Source organism: Perca flavescens, chromosome 16 (assembly GCF_004354835.1).
Source record: "Perca flavescens isolate YP-PL-M2 chromosome 16, PFLA_1.0, whole genome shotgun sequence".
Lineage (NCBI taxonomy): Eukaryota > Metazoa > Chordata > Actinopteri > Perciformes > Percidae > Perca > Perca flavescens.
In genome coordinates, this window is record NC_041346.1 from 3031225 (window position 1) to 3053107 (window position 21883).

Consider the following 21883-nt stretch of genomic DNA (forward strand, 5'->3'; position numbering starts at 1 on the left):
AGACCAATGTAACCACAATGTCTCTGTTGCATGTTATTTACCATTTCAAGGTTCAAGGTTTGTTGTCATTGCACAGGGTTGCACAACGAAAACCAGTCCTTGTCCCTTAATGCAACAAAAACACTGGTGAAGCTCTTGGCAGAGAGTCTGGATCAACAGAAGAACGTTCCTTCACCTTCTGCTCTCTGTGTGTTCCTGTTCTCAAATTAAAATTCCGTTAACTTATCAAATGGCATGGACACGCAGACTGGCGGTGTTTCAGGATGTCAAACAGTAACGTTACACATCTCACTTTAGTTTATTTCATTTTGTTAACATAAGCGCTATTAATGTTAAATATCAGCCAAAATGAAAAGTATTTCATTAAGAAAGTCTTTCTTTTCAAAGCATACAAAGTCATAAGTTATTTAGAAGCAGTGATGGTGCTACTGTAGGTACGTGTCCTGCGTTGTTTTCTCTACCATTATAACACTTTTACAGTAAGAAAACTATGCTCAGAGTTCTCTATGATGTTTTGCGGTCATTTATGGTTGCACTGGCTTCTCTGTTTTTGACCAAAGCCATGGCTATGCTCTTAATGACTGTTTAACCAATGGATGTAGTCTCTCCATAGGTTTTTAAAGAGCCAAAATATAGCTCAAAGTGGGTGGCTACCAATGACTCCGGCCCTCGCCAACTTGGCAGTGCCTAACGTTGGCTTACTCTTGGATAATAAAATAGGCAACAAGGTGGAGTATGGATGGAGTTGAGCCGAATGAAGCCTACAGTCTGTTTGCCTCCTGTGAACTACAATTTTTTCAAACTGGTCCCTATTTTCCTATATTTTTGTGTTTAAGTGACTGATGGGAACAACAATCCTTGAAATAGGTCCAGTATTAAGTGTGAACGCTGTAACCGGTAGTCACAGACCAGGCTGCAATGTAACCCTATGGGGCAAATTAAATGTTCAGCGTCAGTATAGTCCACTAAAAGTGCCGTTTTTGACACTAAAAAGGCTCAGATTATTATTCGAAGGGTCTGACAACATCATAGAAAGGATCACTACAGAGATAGGCCTTTTTAAAACCTCTTTAAGACCTTTCTGTTTAAACTACATATAGCTCTGAGGTCGCTAGCACTAAACCCACCAGATTCCATTTAAAAAAACAATACTTTTAGCGTGTATAGAGCGAAAATATTTGTAAATGTTAATTGGTTTATTTCAACCAAAACTAGAGTTGTGATGGTTGGAAAGGTGGAAAGACGACCCAAAATGGCTTTTCATAGTTTTATTTTGTTTCTGTCAACTTTGAATGAAATCTATTTTACGTTGCTAAAATTTATTGACCACGCATGTTTTTATGTTTAAAAAAGAAATTGGATCTTACTCTTTAAAGCTTTAGTGCATAACTTTTAGATATTAACAAATGTCTGTAAAATTCCAGCCATTACCAAATGAGTTGCTACAAAGCTAATTAAGACTCCACACAACTCTCTCTGTATTTCTTAGTATGCCTATGTTTAGAAGATTGTGTTGTTATGGAAGTTTCCTTTGCAGCAGGGGGGGAAATTTCAGAGTTTAGTAAATTGAAACAAATAAGACAGACTGAGACTAAAACCAAGTTGGGTTTTTGTATTTTATTAAAAAAGATATATTTGCAAATAGGATCAACATGATTTCACAAAAGGCCGCAGCCCAGTGTGGAGTCAGGTTCTCAAATGAGTGAACAAGAACACCATGCTTATATGCATCTTCAGAGTGACAGCACATACGCACTTGGCTTAGTATGACGCTACAATTTTGACAGGCAATCTGATACACATGAAGACAATCAGAGAAATACAAGAGACATCTTGGAGTCAGCTCACCTCCTCCTCCCTGTATGACTTTCACCCCCCAGTTACATCTTAACTGGCATGAGAAAACTAGAGATAGTTTTAGGGTGACCTTGTACCTTTATCGGTTCAGGTTCACATAATGTTCCAGACTGGATGTCTCACAAAGTTAGAATCAAAATCTGCATGTGGGAATGAGAGACTCTTTCAGCATTTGTGAGAGCAGTAAAGTAGAAATAAAACATAAAAATATAAGGAATTGTGCTTAAATGTAATTTTGCCATTACAGTGTCATCTGGCAACTTTCGCATGCAGAAACTCATGTGAAAATAATTACCTCTTCTGAAGAGTCCATATTTCTTTAATCCTTTGTGTCCTGCTTGGCTACAAGCAACTGCTTGAAGGAGGAGTAGGGGCTGTGCGCAATCACGGAAGGCTTGTATGATGTGGACGCACCAACAGTTTTGTTGTCATTACTTAGAATTCCTCATGGGGGAGACAGAAACTACACACTATAGCTTTAACAGAAAGGTTGACCTCCTTAGAAACCCTTTCCAAAATGTTGTCAGACACTTGGAATAATAATCTGAGTCCGTCAGCGGCAAAAGGAGCACTTTTGTGAACATAAATACAAGCTGCACAATTGCCCTATTAACTTACATTGTAGCTTGTTTCGCCGCTGCAGTGAGCTTAATACTGGACCAATGTCAAAGATTCACTTAAACACAAAAACATAGGAAAATAGGGTACAGGTTGAAAAAAACAGTAGTCACCCTTTAATTATGCACATCTTTAAATCTGAATATAATTTAAACGGATTAGTTAAAAAAAAAAAAAAAAAAAAAACAGGGCTGAAACATGTTTATTTCTATGGAAAAGTTGGGGTCTATGGGGATTGACTCACTTTCTCCCTTTTGAAGCTAGCCTTAGGTAGCCAACATAACTTTACAACCGGTTCACACTTCCTGTCTCCTAAATGGCCGTGGCCTCGTTTAAAAGTGTAGGCCTAGTGAACTTTGTGTGGATGGATACAAAGTAATATTTGTATAATGTATTAATATTTTCTTTTTCCAACATTAAGATATTAACAAAGCTAAAAAGACATATTCAGCATCACAGAGATTAGTTTTGTTAGGGAGCTCACAAACGTGTGTTGGCGTTAGCTTCTGTGTTGCCAGATCTCGCGACAATTGAGTTGATTTTAAGAAAGTGCTGTAATTTGTTCCAGGAGAAACAGAGTTATTATTTTCTCCTGATGTGTCCGTCTGAAAAATGCCATTTTAGTGTCAGAATGTTCAGGAGATATGTGGCTTGTGAAAAATGGCTCCAATATATACTTTGAATATGGGGTCAAAGATAATCGCTCATAATCTGTGTTTAAGTTCACTTTTCCCATTTGAATCAATATACTACTGACCTGGACCTGCTGCTAGTCTCCTAAAGAGGCGTGGTAGTGGAGGAGCCCACGGGACACTGATACAGGACCTCTCTGAGTTGGGGCATCTCGCTTCTAAACCGTCTCTGGTAGTAATTACAGCTCAGGATATATTACATAATATACGTAATATTGATGTATTTGTCACACATATGTAAGGACTTGTGAAGATAATAAAAAAAAAAAATATACAATTTCATTAATTTGTATTATGTACTGTATATGATTCAGATTGCTCAGTTGGCCGGTGGCAATTTGAAATAAAATGAAGCCCATCCACAGCAGACAAAACTACAAATATATTGGCTGCGGATGTTTTTTGGAGTTGCTATGGCAACAAGTGGCAGCTCCCGCTAGCATAGCTTAAGCTCACCGGCCCAACCAATAATCACTTATGTAATTACAATTTGGCACATCTAAACAAAATTAACAATTACTATAAACAGTCCTACCCCTAAGAACCTTAGCTAAGGTTAGCAAACAAGTTGTTACAGAATAGACAAATCACAAAATGGTGGTGTGTGATTTGCTGTCGTGTCGTGTGATTTGTTGTCGTGTCGTGTGATTTGCTGTCGTGGTTTGCACTTTACGCCCACTGTAAAATAGTTTATATTTTGTTTTTCACAACAACAGACAACGGCAAAATACAACAAATGCAAATTTGTCAAACAAGCCATTATGCTGTATTTCTTAACACTGTGACTGAGGTTTTTTATAGCACAAAACAATGATAACATCTAGTGAATAAATGTTGATTAAAGCAGCGGTTATAGTCCTAAAAGTACCAACAACAAAAAAAGCAATACAGTTCCTCTGCTGCAGTCTGACTGACAGAGAAAAAAAATAGGTAGTGCAGACATGGCAGTGTTTCTGTGTGGAGTTTGCATGTTCTCCCCGTGCTTGCGTGGGTTTCCTCTGGGTGCTCCAGTTTCTTCCCACCATAACGACATGCAGGCAACTAGGACTGCAGTTAAAAATTAGCCGACTGGCTAACACTGGCGCATTTACAGAAATGTTGATTAATGTGCATTGTCCTAATCAAATAAATAAATAAATCAATGAAAGATGTTTTCAATTGATATTGGTTTAAAATTTGTGTCCATGTACATAAATCAATAGATTAAAATTCTTTACTATTTAACGAACGGCCGTGAGACTGGGTTGCGAGACTGGGTTGTTATTTAAAAAAAAAAATTAAAACTGTCAAAAAAATTAAAACTGTCAAAAAAAATAATAATTTGTGCCAGAGCTCTACCTGGACTTCACCTTGTCCTTCAGTCACACTGTTAACACTCTGTTTAAAAAAACAGACAGCTGCTCAAAGTTCAAACTGAATGAAAAGTGGAATTTCCACCTCTTTCAACAGATTTGTTGGAATTGGATGACATTCAAAGAAAACAAGGAGTTTGTGTTTGAATAAGCCACAGGGGTGTCAGCTGAGCTGAGAGAAGGACATTTAGCAGCAGCTGTGGAACCAACAGAGAGTCCATCATGAGGTGTCTTGTGTTTCTGCTCTTTGTGGCTTTGGCCAACGCCAAGCTCTACCAGCGCTGTGAATGGGCCCGAGTGCTGAAGGCTAATGGGATGGACGGCTACCGCAGCATAAGCCTGGCTGATTGTGAGTATGAGCCTGTCCGTCTGCAGATACTGTGTCTGGAGCAGAAAATATTAATCATTTACATGCATCTTTATTATTATGGTGCTAAATAACATCAGTTTTAAGGGCTAGGGTTCGAGCCCTTTCCCAATTCCCAGTTTGTGCATCCCTGATTCCTCTCCTCCTTTCCTTTCGTCGTAGTCCCACCCACAGTAAGTAAGTAAGTAAAGCATTGATATATATATATATATATATATATATATATATATATATATATATATATATATATATATATATATATATATATATATAACATATCGGACATTTACAATAACTTCAAATGCACCACGAGACTGTAGTTTACCAGTTTAATTGAACGCACCGTCTGTGTTGTTTTTCCGACGGCAGCTGCAGATTGTTAGCCTAGAAATCTAGACGCATCCTTGTGGCAGTTGGCTTGTCAGGCTAGCAGATTGTTACATAATCCTCTACAGTAAAACACAGTCAAACTTTACATCGTTTAGCGTTAGCTGTCAGCATTTCAACAGTGTTTAATCCAGCTACTAGCTAGCCGTAGGATAACGTTAGCTGCTGTCGAGTATAGTGTTAACTAGTGTCACATGCAGCGGTGTTTGTGTTGCCTGTATCGTCCGTTTCAGAGCATCAGAGAGAAGAGTAGACATATCAGGGGCACCAGATTGCGGTAGCCAGGGTTGGCAGGAAGAAGTAAGTAGTAAGTAGCTAAACATTCTCGTCTCCCTCCATTTTACAGTCGAATGGTGGCTAGAACGGCTCCGGGTCAAACGTCAATATGGAATGGATTAATATTAATATATATATATATATATATATATATATATATATATATATATATATATATATATATATATATATATACACACACACATACACACACACACACACACACACACACACACATACATATACACAGTACAGGCCAAAAGTTTGGACACACCTTCTCATTCAATGTGTTTCTTTATTTTCATGACTATTTACATTGTAGATTCTCACTGAAGGCATCAAAACTATGAATGAACACATATGGAATTATGTACTTAACAAAAAAGTGTAAAATAACTGAAAACATGTCTTATATTCTAGTTTCTTTAAAGTAGCCACCCTTTGCTCTGATTACTGCTTTGCACCCTCTTGGCATTCTCTTGATGAGCTTCAAGAGGTAGTCACCTGAAATGGTTTTCCAACAGTCTTGAAGGAGTTCCCAGAAATGCTTAGCACTTGTTGGCCCTTTTGCCTTCACTCTGCGGTCCAGCTCACCCCAAGGCATCTCGATTGGGTTCAGGTCCGATGACGGTGGAGGCCAGGTCATCTGGTGCAGCACTCCATCACTCTCCTTCTTGGTCAAATAGCCCTTACACAGCCTGGAGGTGTGTTTGGGGTCATTGTCCTGTTGAAAAATAAATGATGGTCCAACTAAACACAAACCGGATGGGATGGCATGTCGCTGCAGGATACTGTGGTAGCCATGCTGGTTCAGTATGCCTTCAATTTTGAATAAATCCCCAACAGTGTCACCAGCAAAGCACCCCCACACCATCACACCTCCTCCTCCATGCTTCACGGTGGGAACCAGGCACGAAGAATCCATCCGTTCACCTTTTCTGCGTCGCACAAAGACACAGCAGTTGGAAGCAAAGATCTCAAATTTGGACTCATAAAACCAAAGCACAGATTTCCACTGGTCTAATGTCCATTCCTTGTGTTTCTTGGCCCAAACAAATCTCTTCTGCTTGTTGCCTCTCCTTAGCAGTGGTTTCCTAGCAGCTACTTGACCATGAAGGCCTGATTTGCGCAGTCTCCTCTTAACAGTTGTTCTAGAGATGTGTCTGCTGCTAGAACTCTGTGTGGCATTCATCTGCTCTCTAATCTGAGCTGCTGTTAATTTGCAATTTCTGAGGCTGGTGACTCGGATGAATTTATCCTCAGCAGCAGAGGTGACTCTTGGTCTTCCTTTCCTGGGGCGGTCCTCATGTGAGCCAGTTTCGTTGTAGCGCTTGATGGTTTTTGCGACTGCACTTGGGGACACATTCAAAGTTTTCGCAATTTTCCTGACTGACTGACCTTCATTTGTTAAAGTAATGATGGCCACTCGTTTCTCTTTACTTAGCTGATTGGTTCTTGCCATAATATGAATTGTCCAATAAGGCTGTCGGCTGTGTATCAACCTGACTTCTGTACAACACAACTGATGGTCCCAACCCCATTAATAAGGGAAAAAATTCCACTAATTAACCCTGACAAGGCACACCTGTGAAGTGAAAACCATTTCAGGTGACTATCTCATGAAGCTCATTGAGAGAACACCAAGGGTTTGCAGTGCTATCAAAAAAGCAAAGGGTGGCTACTTTGAGGAATCTAAAATATAAGACATGTTTTCAGTTATTTCACACTTTTTTGTTAAGTACATAATTCCATTTGTGTTCATTCATAGTTTTGATGCCTTCAGTGAGAATCTACAATGTAAATAGTCATGAAAATAAAGAAAACGCATTGAATGAGAAGGTGTGTCCAAACTTTTGACCTGTACATACACAGTGTATATATATATATATATATATATATATATATATATATATATATATATATATATATAAAAAAAAATATGTCATGTATACTTTTTCGCACATATATTTATGCCATAAATTTGAAAAGCCTGTCGTTCCAACAAAATGTATTGTAGGTTAGAAATTTCAATGTTTTTTCACGTTCAAAGCAAGCCATTGGTTTCCATTCATTTTAATACATTAAGGAAATCAATTAGCAGACTCTTGCTTAAATTGTTAATTCGATCAGAGTAAATTCATTTTGTATATTTGAATTTAGAATTTCCTTTGATTGCGTTATGCTTTATCACATTATGTTTTGTCATGTCTTGTTTTCTGTACTGATTAAACCAACATGATACGTGTTACAGCTTATGCTAAGCTAAATTAGCCAGATGCTGCCAGAGCTTCATATTTAGCATAAAGACATGCGAGTGGTGTCAATCTTTTGATCCAACTCTCACCCATCACTATGCAACAATAATGTGAAGAAAATTTAGTTGATGAGGTCATGAACCAGTTCAAATTCACAACAAAAGAAGGGAACCCACACATAGTTTAGGATTAAATTGAAACCAATTTAAATATTACTATAAAATAGGATAAAACGTGTATTTCAGTTGTGTAGTGAGTGCAGGGGTCTCATTTATAAACATGGCGTACGCACAAAACGGGGCTGAAAATGTGCGTATGCCACTTCCCACGCAAAGGTTGTGATTTATAAAAAAAATTGACGGGAGAATGTGCAGTCCTCCACGTAAACTCTGACCCATGAATACGCACATCTTGGAGACAAAATAGGAATTGGTGACGCGCAGATGGTGAACTGAAGTCAGACTGCAGAAAGTAAATGGGAATAAGATTACTTAGAATATTTTCTAGTATTGTGGCCTCACGCACATTCTTTCACTCCATATAATCCACGTTACCACAAAGATGAAATCCAGCAGTGTTATGTGCACTTGTACTGAGTGATAACTGTTCCATAAACACCTCCAACTCAACTCTTAAATAAAAATTTGTTCTTAATATTTAATCGGCGCTGTCTCACTGTCACATTGTCCGCTACGGAGTGCAGGAGGAGGAGATGGCCCGACTGCATGGCATACAGGATAGCATCAAATACCCTAGAATTAGATAACTGCAGAACACAGTGTAAAAAACTGTGCATATATCATCAAATATCAAAGTCTGAAAATACAGCCGTTAAGCTCTCTCGCAATCGTTACCCTTAATGTCCTCGTTATCAGTCCAAGTTTTATAAATCTGACTTTTTTTCGGCATACACCATTTTGGGCTTTTGGGCGTACGTACACTTATAGTAAAGATCCTCCACACAGTTTTATAAATGAGCCCCCAAAAGGTCTGTACTATGAATCAAGATCAACATGCCCTGGATTTATTTCCGTTTCCGGCTTCACCTACCGCGGTCCCGCATAAGCTGTGTCACAACGTTGGTTAACAACTAGTTCAGTCAACTCAGGGTTTCCCAATCCAGCGGTGTGCACGTTCACATCAAAGAGGCGGGGTTTGCACAGTATGACCAATCACAAACATCTACCAGAGCCGCATGTTTTATATAAGAAGAGCAAATTATAATTCTACATAAATATGAAGAACACAGACTCGGTTTTACAGGGAAAACGCAATACAGTCGCTGCTTCCTTAAAAAGGAAGGAAAGCTGGCAAAAAAAAAAAAAGACGCTGTAGATGTGTAAATCACAACTCTTATCAATATCACTTCCCCATTGGTCAGGACCAAGATCTGACCATATTTACACTTGTGCTTTCCATAAACTGTCGTTGCTTTAGCCTTTTATTTCAGTTGCAACCCTGGCAGTGGGAAGCGATCGTGAGAGCAAATAAAAAATATAAAAACATAATTCAAACTGATGTGCGCATTGGCGACACACGGCTCAAGAAGCCGATATGTAATTCCCTCCCGTTAAAATATATATATTTCATAAAAATACCCATCGGGGAATGTTAACGCGGTTGTCGGTTGACTTTTATGAGCGCACCTCTCTCATGGCGATTGAACCCGATAACAACTTATCCACCTACATACAGAAAATCCTGGGTTGAACCTGAAGTTAGCTCGTTAACACCAAATCTTGCTTCGTAGTACAGGCCTCAGGTCAGGCCCGTATTAAGACAATGTGGTGCCCCTGGGCACTATACCTCAAAGGGCCCCGCCCCCCGTCCACTACCCCCTTTACTCCTGCTGTCCTCCTGGCAAAAATATTAATTTCTCAAATGTAATTTAACAATTTGTCCAACTAAATACATGTAGGCATATGAGCAGTGAGCACTATATTCAAATGTCTCAATTCAAAATGTCAAATTCAAAAAGCATAGCACAAAATCTATATACATCAGTACATCAGCACAGCAGACAAAAACAAAGCATTTTCATTATGCAAAGAGAAACCAACACTTGCTTTCCCCCTGCCCAACATTTACATAGGCTACACAACTGACCTGAGATCAGGTAGTCTTCTGAATCTAGGTCGTGCAGATCTCTGCTATTCCATTACAAAATTCACTTCTGAAACTTTTTTATGCGAGAAATCAACTATGTAAGGCTCAAATATGGGCCGTTTTACAAAAATGGATGGCTAATTGTAAATTTTGTCCGACTGTGTGTCGGAGTTCAGCGCCGGTGCTGCCTGTGTTGTTGCCTCGCCGCCCAGCCTGCCTTCCTTTACACACCCCAGCCTGCTCTGAGGTACTTGGAGCTCCATCATGACTGGCAGCCCACAGCACTCCATACCCGCGCAAAGTCACCGGTTTTAGGATAATGACTACTAAACGCTGGTGCTCTGACAGAGCTCCAGGGCCTGCAGCTCCCCTCTTCCTGCTAGCTAAATGCCCGGTGTGTGTGAGTGAGAGCACGGTCAGCGAGCCAGCAATCTGTTACCACAGGTTCCAGTTAATCTTTTAATGTGTGTAATTATAATGTGTTGAGTTATTTAAACAAACGATTGGGGAAATAAACCACACTTGTCCCTGAGTCTCATTGATAGAGCCTGCGGCTGGATGGAGCTCTATCAATGAGAGCTAGCTCCTCCTAGAATTCCTCTGAAATTCACAAATATTCATTAACTTGAAATCGGACACCGTGTTAGCTTTATAAGACATTTAGGGAGATCTTGTATAAGTGGCGTGATGAAATTCAAACTGTAAATATACAGAAATTACGCCAGCAATGAAGCTAACTATCCCCCAAATTATACATTTGCACGTACCTGTGGACCAACTCAACTTTGACAGATTGGGGAGGGGGAGTGATAGTGGTCATGTAATATTGATTTATTTATAGTTTATTATTATTATTATTGTGAAATTAGTGTTCATAAATGAGTAATGTATGGTCTTTCAACAATTTCAAGTGAATAATATAGCTATTTGCAGAAAATATTGTTAAAGCTTGTGTCTTGTGGTGTCCCCCCACTGGTTGTGAAAGGTTGGTGCCCCTGGTCACTGGCCCAAGTGCCCTTATGGATAATCCGGGCCTGCCTCAGGTGAGTGTGTGGAAACCAAAACAGAACCCAGAACCCAGAACCCAAAAGCCAAACCCAAGCCAAGCCAAGCCCAAACCAACCATAAATAAACCCTGCTGGCTGCGTGGACACAGAGATCTCAACTGCTCAGCTCCAGCCATCTTAAATAGGAAACAGGAGACAATCAGGCAGAGTGAATTCAGGTGTGGCTGATCCTCATTCCACAGCTTGCCACTCGGACTGCCTCCTAATCACCTACAGGGAAGGGGTCATCACAATGTCATGGTGACTGATTACACATCTCTAGCTAGTTTTTAATTTGAAAAATGATCTGCTAATTGAGCGTAAAGGTTTATTTTTGATCTTGGAAAAAGATGAAAGTAGGTAGATAATAATCTTAAAGATTCAACCACATCTCAATCTTTAGTAGCGGACGAGTTGTGATGGAGTTGGCTTGTTTTGATGCCCAACATTGAGTATGTTTACATGTACACCGACATTCCACTATTATTCTGAATATGACAATATTCTGAATTTGATACAACTCACGTAAACATCATATTCCAGTTGGCTATTCCGAATAAGGCCTTTTTCCGATAGCTGATTAAGACATGTGGGATATTCTGGTATTAAAAAAGGTTTTAGAGGCATTCTTTGGACATACATACACAGTGCATTCGGAATATGCGTCTCAATCTGGGTTTTTACTGCAGTTTGTGACAGTTTACGGCCTCTTGCCTGTATATGGCTTATAGTCAGCTCTGTGCATTGCTATGGTTGCTGTACACAAACCAACCAGCCAACAGTTTACAAGGCTGCAGACCCGATAAGAAGGGAAAACACAGCTACTTTTAAACATTGTCAAAGACTTGGATATCAACAAGTTTTTGGATCATCGCTAAGCCGACCTTTTGAAGAAGCTCGTTGAAGGAATGAAAGAGGGACGCTCGAATTTTACACAGCTACGTGTAAACGGGAATATTAGTGGAATATTCACTTTCATTAGCCATGTAAACCGCTTAGTCGGAATATCGTCTTTTTCAGAATAAGGGCAAAAAACGGAATATTATGTGCATGTAAATGTAGTCATTGACCTTCAGACAGGGGATGTCCAATGTTGATCTTTTAAGGGGTCTTTGTGTGTGGGTCTGTTCTGTTACCTCTGCAGGGGTTTGTCTGAGCAAGTGGGAGTCGAGTTACAGCACCACAGCCATCAACCACAACACAGACGGATCCACTGACTATGGCATCTTCCAGATCAACAGCCGCTGGTGGTGTAACGATGGCCTCACGCCCACAAAGAACGCATGCAACATTAATTGCAGAGGTCAGTGATGAACCACCAAAACCTCAACTACCCTATTTTGCCATGTTTATGACACTAGTCCTGTTGTTTCCTGATCAAGCAGCGACTTTCATGCCTGAAAAGTGAAGCCATGGCTTTAACCTGCATTCTATCTAATTTTCAGCAGGGAGCGAAGTTTATTTCTATAGAAGTCTATGGGGAAATGAGCCTACTTCTCACTTGGATCTATTACCTTAGTAAACATTTTCCCAACGAGTTTATGGTCTCAAATGCTAGTTTCAAGTCTTCCTTAAAACAGCATGATGTCCCTTTCGGAAATTATAGTCCCATTAGTCTCGCTTTGCCAGACCGTCTGTCTGGCTAGTCAACATATTATTTCAGGATGGAAGAAAAATGTTCTCTGGTTTATTGGCAGTTCTTTAAGCCAATCACAATCATCTTGGGCGGCGCTAAGCGCCTGACAGGAACGGAGCAGAGACACGCTCAGTGGAAAATGCCTGTTAGTCGTGCAAAACTCAGATTGGACAGATAGTCTAGCTAACACTGTCTGGATTTACCCTGCAGAGATCTGAGGAGCAGTTAACCATAGTCCTCATAAATCCACCAGAGTTTAAAATTCCAACACAAAGAAAGCGGAAGTTAACGGACATCCGGGCGAAAAGAGCACGATTCAGCGGAATTTCCGGCAGCACCGTAGCAATCCCGGAAGTAGAACGTCGTGGATAAAGACTATAGTCCCATTGACGATAAAGTAGGGGATGCTTTAGGAGCATGACTACACACTGACCTGTCAATTATGATAGAGGCTTAGCAAAAGAGGACTTGTGTGGACAGGTGAATGAGAGGCTTTTGAGAAAAGCACTATGCAATTACAGTCCATTTTCTAAGTGAAGCTAATATTACTGAACTTTTGAGAGACCTGATTGTTTACTCATTATGAAGCACGTACTGTACTGTCACATTAATGTCCACTTTTAAAATTACTGTTCATATCCAGATTGTATTTTAATTTTTCACAGAGCTTCTGACCGACAATGTCGGAGTGGCGATAAATTGTGCCAAGCGCGTCGTTAGGGATCCCGCTGGCATCAGCGCCTGGTAAGATCTGATGATGATGTGACTGTTATGTGTTCACGAACCTGTGGAGAGATGGGTAATGTCCCTCTGTCTGGTTTCAGGGTGGGCTGGCGCAACCACTGCCAGAACCGCGACCTGAGCTCCTATTTGGCAGGATGTGGTCTTTAAAGAACAGGTGGAACCAGGACACTGTCATCGGCATAATACAATTCTACAATATTTAGCTGCAGTGGATTGAATCGTTTTGGTTGGTAGCTTGATATGTTTGATCTACCAGGAGTAAAACACAGTTAGTGAAGCTACAGATTAGTTCTTATTAAACCAGGCAATTCTATTGTTTACTTTCACTGTATTTAGTTTATAGTTGACATAATGTAACAGATCAAATCAGTGAAGAGAAATGTGGTGATTTCAGCCAGTATCTGTTGTTGTCTGTTGCTCATTTTAAAACCAAATTAAAATGTTGATTTCCACTAATGACAGTTGTTTATTCATTCATTCATTAAAATTAATGTTAAAACAATCGAGAGGCACTTGAGGTTATTTCTTATTCTGCTATATTTAAAACAAAGTTTTAAACTGATCTGCTGCTTTTAAACAGCTGGGCATGAAGCAGTTAAATTTTTTAAGGCTATGACTTAAGATTATTGTCATTTTTACTATTGATGGTTTCTCGCATTTAGATTCTCAGTCTATTGAAAAGGACCATGAACTGTGAAGATGACCAACCTGTCTCTACTTCATACCACTGTACAAAAGTGAAACCAAAATATTGCGGATACGGGCGCCCCCCACCTTGTAATTTTGGATCCAGAGTCCGTCAATCATGACATTTCACTCAGTTTTTAAAGCATCAAATAAATTAAAACCATCAAATAAATGAAAACCAAACTTATCAAAAAAAATTACACTTGGAAAAACAGCAGCTGTGATCCTAAATGACAGAAACCATCTTTGGGAAAAAATGGACGTTTCTCAATCTGCGTTCTTGTATGGACTTGTGTTCTTGTGTCCCTGTGAAACGTCATCTTCTGTACTGTCCCAATACACAAGTTCGCATTTCACAACAATTATACGGAAATGCTCTTGACACACGCACGCACGCACGCACGCACGCACGCACGCACGCACGCACGCACGCACGCACGCATATTGCCACAGAGTTATTTGCACTCTTGTGATTGAGAAACAGCGGCGCAAACTTTTATTTTTTTTATTTTGACAGGGTAGTGCGAGTGAACTTGGAACGTCTGGCTCTGGCGGAGCTTTTCTGGCACGGCTGTGGAGGTTGGGGGGCATTGAACCCTACTGGGCAAGGTTCAAAGCTTCCATTGCTAAAGCTGAGGTGGGGAGCTGTGGTCTCTGGGTCTTAGGTGCCTCAAGGGGGGCGGTAACCCTCGAACACTGTGGTGGACACCGGTGGTCAGGGATGCCGTGCCACTAAAAAAGGAGTTATGAGTGCATTTAGAGTAAAAATCCATTTCAATATTACGAGACAAAAACGGTGAGTATTCATGTAAAACAAGAAGTAGCAAAAAACATAAAAATATGCATGAAACCAAAGAGGATCTTATGAGCAGGAGCTAAACATGAAACTGTACACTCCCTGCTCAACGGCAAACAGCAGACAGACACTTAAAGACTAGCTGGTGAACATGGTGGAGCATTTAACAGATATTTCCCTCAGGAGTTGGTGGAGACCAAAACAGAGCTAAGAGAGAGAGGATAATGGACTTACATTCATCAAGTGTTGCTCTTTGTCTGTTGGATGTATTGAATAGGTAACGTATTGCTAACAAGCCATAGCAATTTAATCAATTAATGTGTAATACAAAAATAAATAAATACATTACAGTAGCTAGATAGAGGTAGAGGTGGTGGATGGGTCAAACAACACAGGAGACTGGGGTTTGTGTCCCGTTCTTGTTCGGCGTGTCACTTAATTGTACATTTTTTGACCCCACTTATGATCTTACCTAACCCTAACTAAGTGGTTTTGCTCTGCACATTAATTAAAAATGACAGCAAGGGGTCCCAACCCAGAGCGTTAAAACGCGACACCAAGGGGTCCTGATCAAGCGTCAGTATTTGACAAGTTGGAAGAGAGAATGTATTGTGAGGGTAGAAACCAGGGGCTGATGCATAGACTCTAAGTGAAGCCAAAGCATCTTGATCTCTCCCTGGTGGCTGACTGCAGTATAGGTCATAAATCCACCCCCTCTATGTTAGTGAATGGGACATGGACCAACCAAAAGTACACCTCAAATTATTTTTCCTGAAGAGGATTTTTGTCATTTTAGGTAGTTCTTATCACCATGTTCAAGTGTTTCATTCTCTGATAAGTTTGGTTTTTATTAGTTATTTTATGCTATAAAAAACGAGGTGATTGACAGCTGTGATTGACCCGCTATTGGTTGGACAAGTGTATGTGCGGGACTCCACTGCCCCATAACATGACTGGCTCCAAAATTACAACATGGCAGCGCCTGTATCCAGGATATCTTGGCTTCACTTTTGTAGAGTGGGAGGGAAAGTGAGAAACATACAGAATGCACTGGGGTTTAGGTTCCCCAGTAAAGTAGATCCTGGCAGCCTTGACTCTACCCCTGTAGTCCATGGTCATTAAGTCACAACCACTTTTGGGCGATCAAATCAAATCCATGAAGAATCTAATCAATCCAATCCAAACATAGTTACAGTATGCCATGCTCATTCATTCAGATATGTGTCATTACAGATGTCACTCTTGACAGCCATTTCACTGGGACTTTGATTAAACCTAATTCTAACCTTAACCCCAATGCCACCTACACATGATCAGCTGCCAAACCGCGGGTAGGGCACAGAGCAGAGAGGCAAAGCACAGCGTGGGAAAGTTCTGGAAGTGGCTGCGCCTTGAAAGGTCAGCGACAACTAGGTCAAAGTTGAAATCATTAGAACTTTGAGCAGCAATTCCAAGCGATGCGTTGGGCGGCACCTCTCTCCCCATAGAAAAACAATGGGTTTTGGATTTTACCGCGGATCATGTGTAGGCTTAATCCTTGTGTTGTCTTCCCATCAACCATGCACTTGTTGACCCGGTCTGTTTTGCTTTTTTATAAAGCATAAAGTATAAATGATGAACCAATTCTATTTCGCACCTTCTAGCCAACTTTATTCCAACTCATTACTACTAGTTTTACACCTATTTTTGGAATTTATGGTCAATAAATCTCATTTACTGTAGCCTACATTAAATTATACCTAATGTTGGAGTAAAATAAGCAGACATTATGATTTATTTTCACTATAGTGAAGATCAGATGAATATATGTTGATGGATTATCACACAGACCTTGAAAAAAAAGACAACACAAGTCTTAGCAGCTTTTTGAAGTAGTAAGGACCGGTCAACACTTTCAAGGGCTCTCAAGGTCCTACATGTAATTGGAAAAAGAAAAAAAAAACTAACTCAAGGTAGCTTATTTCAGAGCTTTCAACTTCTTATCTTCTCATCTTATGGTCCTTCTCAGCAGATATAGTTTATTACAGTTCAGTTGTCATAAGAATTACATGCATATTCTGTATGGAGAAGGCCCTTTCCGAACAATGCTCCTATATATTACACATTATAAACTGACAATTATCAGAATCAGATTAGATACTGGCCAGGGGTGGACTGGGACCAAAAATCGGCCCTGGCATTTTGGCCCAGACCGCCCCACTATATAAGATCACAAATCCCATCCGTCCTTGTGCTCCCCTGAATATGTATACCAACTACTACTCCTTAAAACTACTAACGCCATGTAATGAGTAAGTAAGAATCAGTGAGAGTTGACACATTAAATATTTCAAAAAAGTGCCATTTATTCATACAATAAAACGATATACTGCTCATGAATCATAAAACAAGCTATATATATATATATATATATATATATATATATATATATATATATATATTATCATTTGACGACTGAAGAGGCCCTGCGCTTTGACTTTAAGAGGTCTAGCATGAGTTTTTGTCTGCCATTGCAGATAGAAAAGCTACAATTCTCATTAAGAAAGTTTGCATGATGTGCAACGTTTATCCAGGCAGTTTTTATCAAGGGGTTAAGTGTTTTAAGTGGAGTTGTGCTTACCGCAGGTTCTACCCTCACTCCCTCATCTCTGTCCCTCTCCTCCATTAGTCTCCTCACTGTGCTAGCCACTACCGCCGGCCCCCGACACCACCACCACTATCATCAGCCACGGGAGCTGATGAAAGTCCTTTTACTGCCGAAAACATGTCTGTCAATTTGATACATTTTGTCGGCCTGTTTCTTTTTCTCACGCAGCGTCCCTGCACCTCCTTTGCGTTTCTTCTCCATGATCTCTAGCACTATTCTAGCCTGGCAGGTGCATGCAGGCAGAAATCCCAAAGAGGGTGCTGTGTAAAGATATGCTGTCCTCTTCACTGTCTTGGTTAACGTTATCCTCACCTAGCGCCACTTCACAACTAGCTGCTGCTGCTGTAGCGACATATTCATCGCTTTGGACTGTTGTTCTTCATGTCTGTATCTCCAACAGTAGCCGTAAAAAAGTTTGTCATCTTTGGCAGCGTTGCCAAATACTTATTGGCGTCTTTTCGCTTTTTTCTTTTATTTGAGCTGCTTGGGTAACTTCATTTAATTTTTTGTCTTGTTCCTGTCGCTGTGTGTTTATCTTTCGCGTTACGGACTAGTCCATTTCATTGTGAAAGTAGGGGGTGTATGTGTAGGGACAGAAAACCTAGCTTATGTGATATTTTTGACTAAAGTGTTTTGGGCCAGCCCAGTGTCAATTGAAAAAACAACGGGCCGCCGATCTAGGCCTACCGCTTTTATGGGCCGGTTCATGGGTCGGCAACAAAAAACAACAAAAGTGTCGGCGGTTGGCCCAAAAAGCATGTCGGCCCACCGGGAAAGTGCCCGGTATGCCAGATGGCCAGTCCGCCCTTGATACTGGCTACTCTTCTGATTGGTCACACCAGCAAAGCAGTTTAACCTTGACCACCCCAATCTCCTACTTATGTATAAGGCGTTTGGTATTTTTGCAGAATTCTCATTGCTCTTTGGACTATAAGCGGAGCCTTTAAAGCACGTAGAACTGCATGATCATTTGTCATAAATTGTCAATTCCGTGATGTAAGTTTCTGTGACTGAGGTGTACCGAATGGGAGCAAATCTCAGCAGCCGGGTTCCAAAAATGTGGTAGAAAGCCTGAGACTTGAAGAGTGGGGGCTGTTATAGCGGCAGATTAATGACACAGTCATGGCGATAATTAATGTAATTTGGGCGTGAATATAAAAGCTTTATCATGACCAACTAAAACATCATTACCGGCAGCAGCTTCGTGTCTCCAGTTTAACCTCAGCCGGTGTTTTCTGATGCAGAGCACGAACAGAGCTGCTGTTACAAGATTGAAACAGGAATCCCTGAGAGAGAGAGAGAGAGAGAGAGAGAGAGAGAGAGAGAGAGAGAGCATCTGGCAATGAAGCAGGAATTTAAATGTGTAGTTGCAGTGATCAGAAACTGGCATCATAGAGCCATTAGCAGATGCAAATGAGGGCAGAGCTGCAGGCTGGTTTGTCTCACTCTGTCTTTAACACACAAAAGCACCGCACACAACACATAGTCACACATTCAGACACAGTCCTGAATGTGGACTGGGAACAGTTTGTGCCAAGTATCTGGCAGAACAAACAACATAGTGATGATTTAGCTATTCTTAGAGTGTAACCAGTTTACTGCAGCTAGAGCTGTAAAGTGTGTCCTAAAGGTGGTGCTGGAGAGAGAGAGAGAGAGAGAGAGAGAGAGAGAGAGAGAGAGACAGACGTGCGCCAAGCTTTCAGGAGAGGAAGAATGTTTTTGAAATGTTTGCAACAAGCAGCTAATCAAACAGTATCATTTGGACAGAGCAGGCATAAAATATAATAAAAATCTAGGCTATATATATATATATATATATATATATATATAGATCCTACACTTAAATTATGACTGAGATGCTTGCTCACTAACGTTTAATCGCAAAACTTTTTTTTACTCTTAAGTCAATTCTTAGCAGTGTTCTTGTGATTCTCAGAGGCTTGATAAATACAGGCCTATGTTAGGATGTTAGGATTTGTGCAGGCTTGGACCCAAAAATGTAGAGAGTTAGGACGAGGAGGCAGTGTAAGGTTTTGAAGGTTTATTAAATTAAAATGGCTACAACAAAAAGTGTCCTGAAGCAAGCAGGTAAAAAACTGGCAAAAGGAAAATCCCAAAACACTAGGAACAAAACTACACAGTTCAGTTCAGTCACTTTATTATCCCAAATGGGAAACTTGATATGCAGTCAGGAGTGCAAGATAAAAAGAAACGCATTCAAACATACAAATACACAAGACAACAATATAAAGACATGAGTACAAAAATGTTTCCTGTATGTAACACACACCCACAACACAATGTATCACCACTGGAGCAATCTCTAAAAAATTCTACATTACATGTGCAAATTAAGCCAAGTTATTGCACATGGGACAAAGGAGTTTTTACTAGTATTGCTCTTGAACCGGGGTACTCTAAATCTGCGACCTGAGGGGAGTGTTAGGAACTCAGAGTGAAGGGGGTGGTTTGTGCAGTCTAATGGTGTTTTTCCATTATATGGTACCTGCTCGCCTCGATTCTACTCACCTTTTTTGGTTTTCTATTATAAAAAAAGGTCCCTGATACCTGCCAACAGGTACTTTGACGTGGAAACCTGCAGACTACTGATCGGTCGGAGAGAATCGTCACTATTCACTGCGTCATCATTGCTGGCGACAGACGGGGGTGTCCTGAACAAATGGCTGCGTTGCTATGACGACCATACAACATCACGCTCTCCTCGCGCACAAGGCGGTACTAAATCTGCAATGGAAAAAGGAGGACGGGGCACCGCGTCAAAGCCGAGCCGAGTAGAGCTGGTACTAGCAGTGGGTAAGGGCCTAAATATATTGCTGGGGGGGGCTAAAACCAATCACCTTGTCAGCCACCTTTACAATATGGCGGAGGTACAAACGTTGCTGTCCCTTCTTACAGACTGCATCACAGATGACTTAAAACTTCAGGTTTTTAAATCAATAACCAGATACTTATACTGTTCAACAAACTCAATTCCAGTTCCTTTAATGAAAGTCTGAGATGGTGGGAGGGATGATTTCCTAAAATCAATTACCACATCCTTGGTTTTTGTGGCGTTTAATTGGACAAACTCATCTACCACTGGCCCACGCTCAGATTCATCTTTACGGAGCAGGCTAATGATGACCATAACTGACTAACTAACTGACTTAGTAATGAAATTGTCAAATGATAATTTAGTTGCTTCTTGTAAATATATATAAATGTTACTGATTGTGTTATATGGGCTTATGGTATTGTCTCGTATCGCAGTTGTTCTTGTGGTACTTTTTCACATCAAGGAACCCTGAACTGACACAAATTAGACTGCAGACCCCCCATCTGATAAGACTTGGTCCCAGGGTCCCCTACCTGATAGACTTTTTAGCTTTTGGATGTTTTATTACAGAAAGTGAATGAAACCCATGTCAAATAGTCATCTTTTTTCACCTGGGTCGAACATTGGGAGAGTTAGCGTAGAGTAGCGTTATCAGCTGATCCAGGTTTGTATCTTTTAAGTTACCCCACTAATAATGCCCAAAATGATACCAAACTTCTACACTATTACAAATAGGTTATGTACTCATAAAACGATGGATTGGAAAGTTTGTAAGTACACCAGAAGTTTATGTAAATAACACTTGCCTGCTGGCTTCTTGTCTCTGCTGCTGTTGCTGCTGCTGTTACTACCAGGCAGTAAGAGTGCTTAGGGCTGTCTACAAATTACAACACCAAAAAGAGATACAGCAAAAATATTTATTAATTTAACTTTTTTTTTTTTTAAGTAAGTGCTGTAGTATATATAGCGGGAGACAAGTAATAATAGAGGTAAGTTTGGAGACATTACCTTATTTAATCATTAAATTAATAAATATTTTTGTTGTATCTCTTTTCGGTGTTGTAATTTGTAGACGGTCCCTAAGCACTCTTACTTCCCAGTAGCAGCAGCAGCAGCAGAGAGCAGAAGCCAACAGGCAAGTGTTATTTACATAAACTTCTGGTGTACTTACAAACTTTCCAATCCATCGTTTTATGAGTACATAACCTATTTGTACTAGTGTAGAAGTTTGGTATCATTTCGGGCATTATTAGTGGGGTCATTTACGAGATACAAACGTGGGTCCATTAGCCCCTGCGCTAATAAGCTATTCAGCTGATAACGCTACTCTACACTAACTCTCCCAATGTTAGACCCAGGTGAAAAAAGCTTCTGGGGGTGTGTTTGGCTCGAGGTCATGGTGCAAAGGACCCTAGGGTGAAATTACTCCGAACCATCACTTTAATTTGCACTTGTTGCCCTGTGTGTGCTGATGAGCTCATCTGTTGACATTTCCGAATGCATTCCTACAGTTGCTAAATAAAAGCTTTCCACACAAACAAACGTACATGTCTCATTAGTATGAGAAAAAAATTTGATTTT

At 40.3% G+C, this 21883-nt stretch overlaps 1 protein-coding gene across 1 annotated transcript; it reads left to right on the plus strand.

Annotated features, from left to right (window-relative positions):
- Positions 1-4691: 4691 nt before the first annotated feature.
- On the plus strand, positions 4692-13838 carry LOC114570686 (lysozyme C). The gene is made up of 4 exons (XM_028601127.1): positions 4692-4868; positions 12101-12259; positions 13258-13336; positions 13417-13838. Exons 1-4 carry the CDS (start codon positions 4742-4744, stop codon positions 13481-13483), a joined length of 432 nt encoding a protein of 143 aa, XP_028456928.1. The 5' UTR covers positions 4692-4741; the 3' UTR covers positions 13484-13838.
- Positions 13839-21883: the final 8045 nt, after the last annotated feature.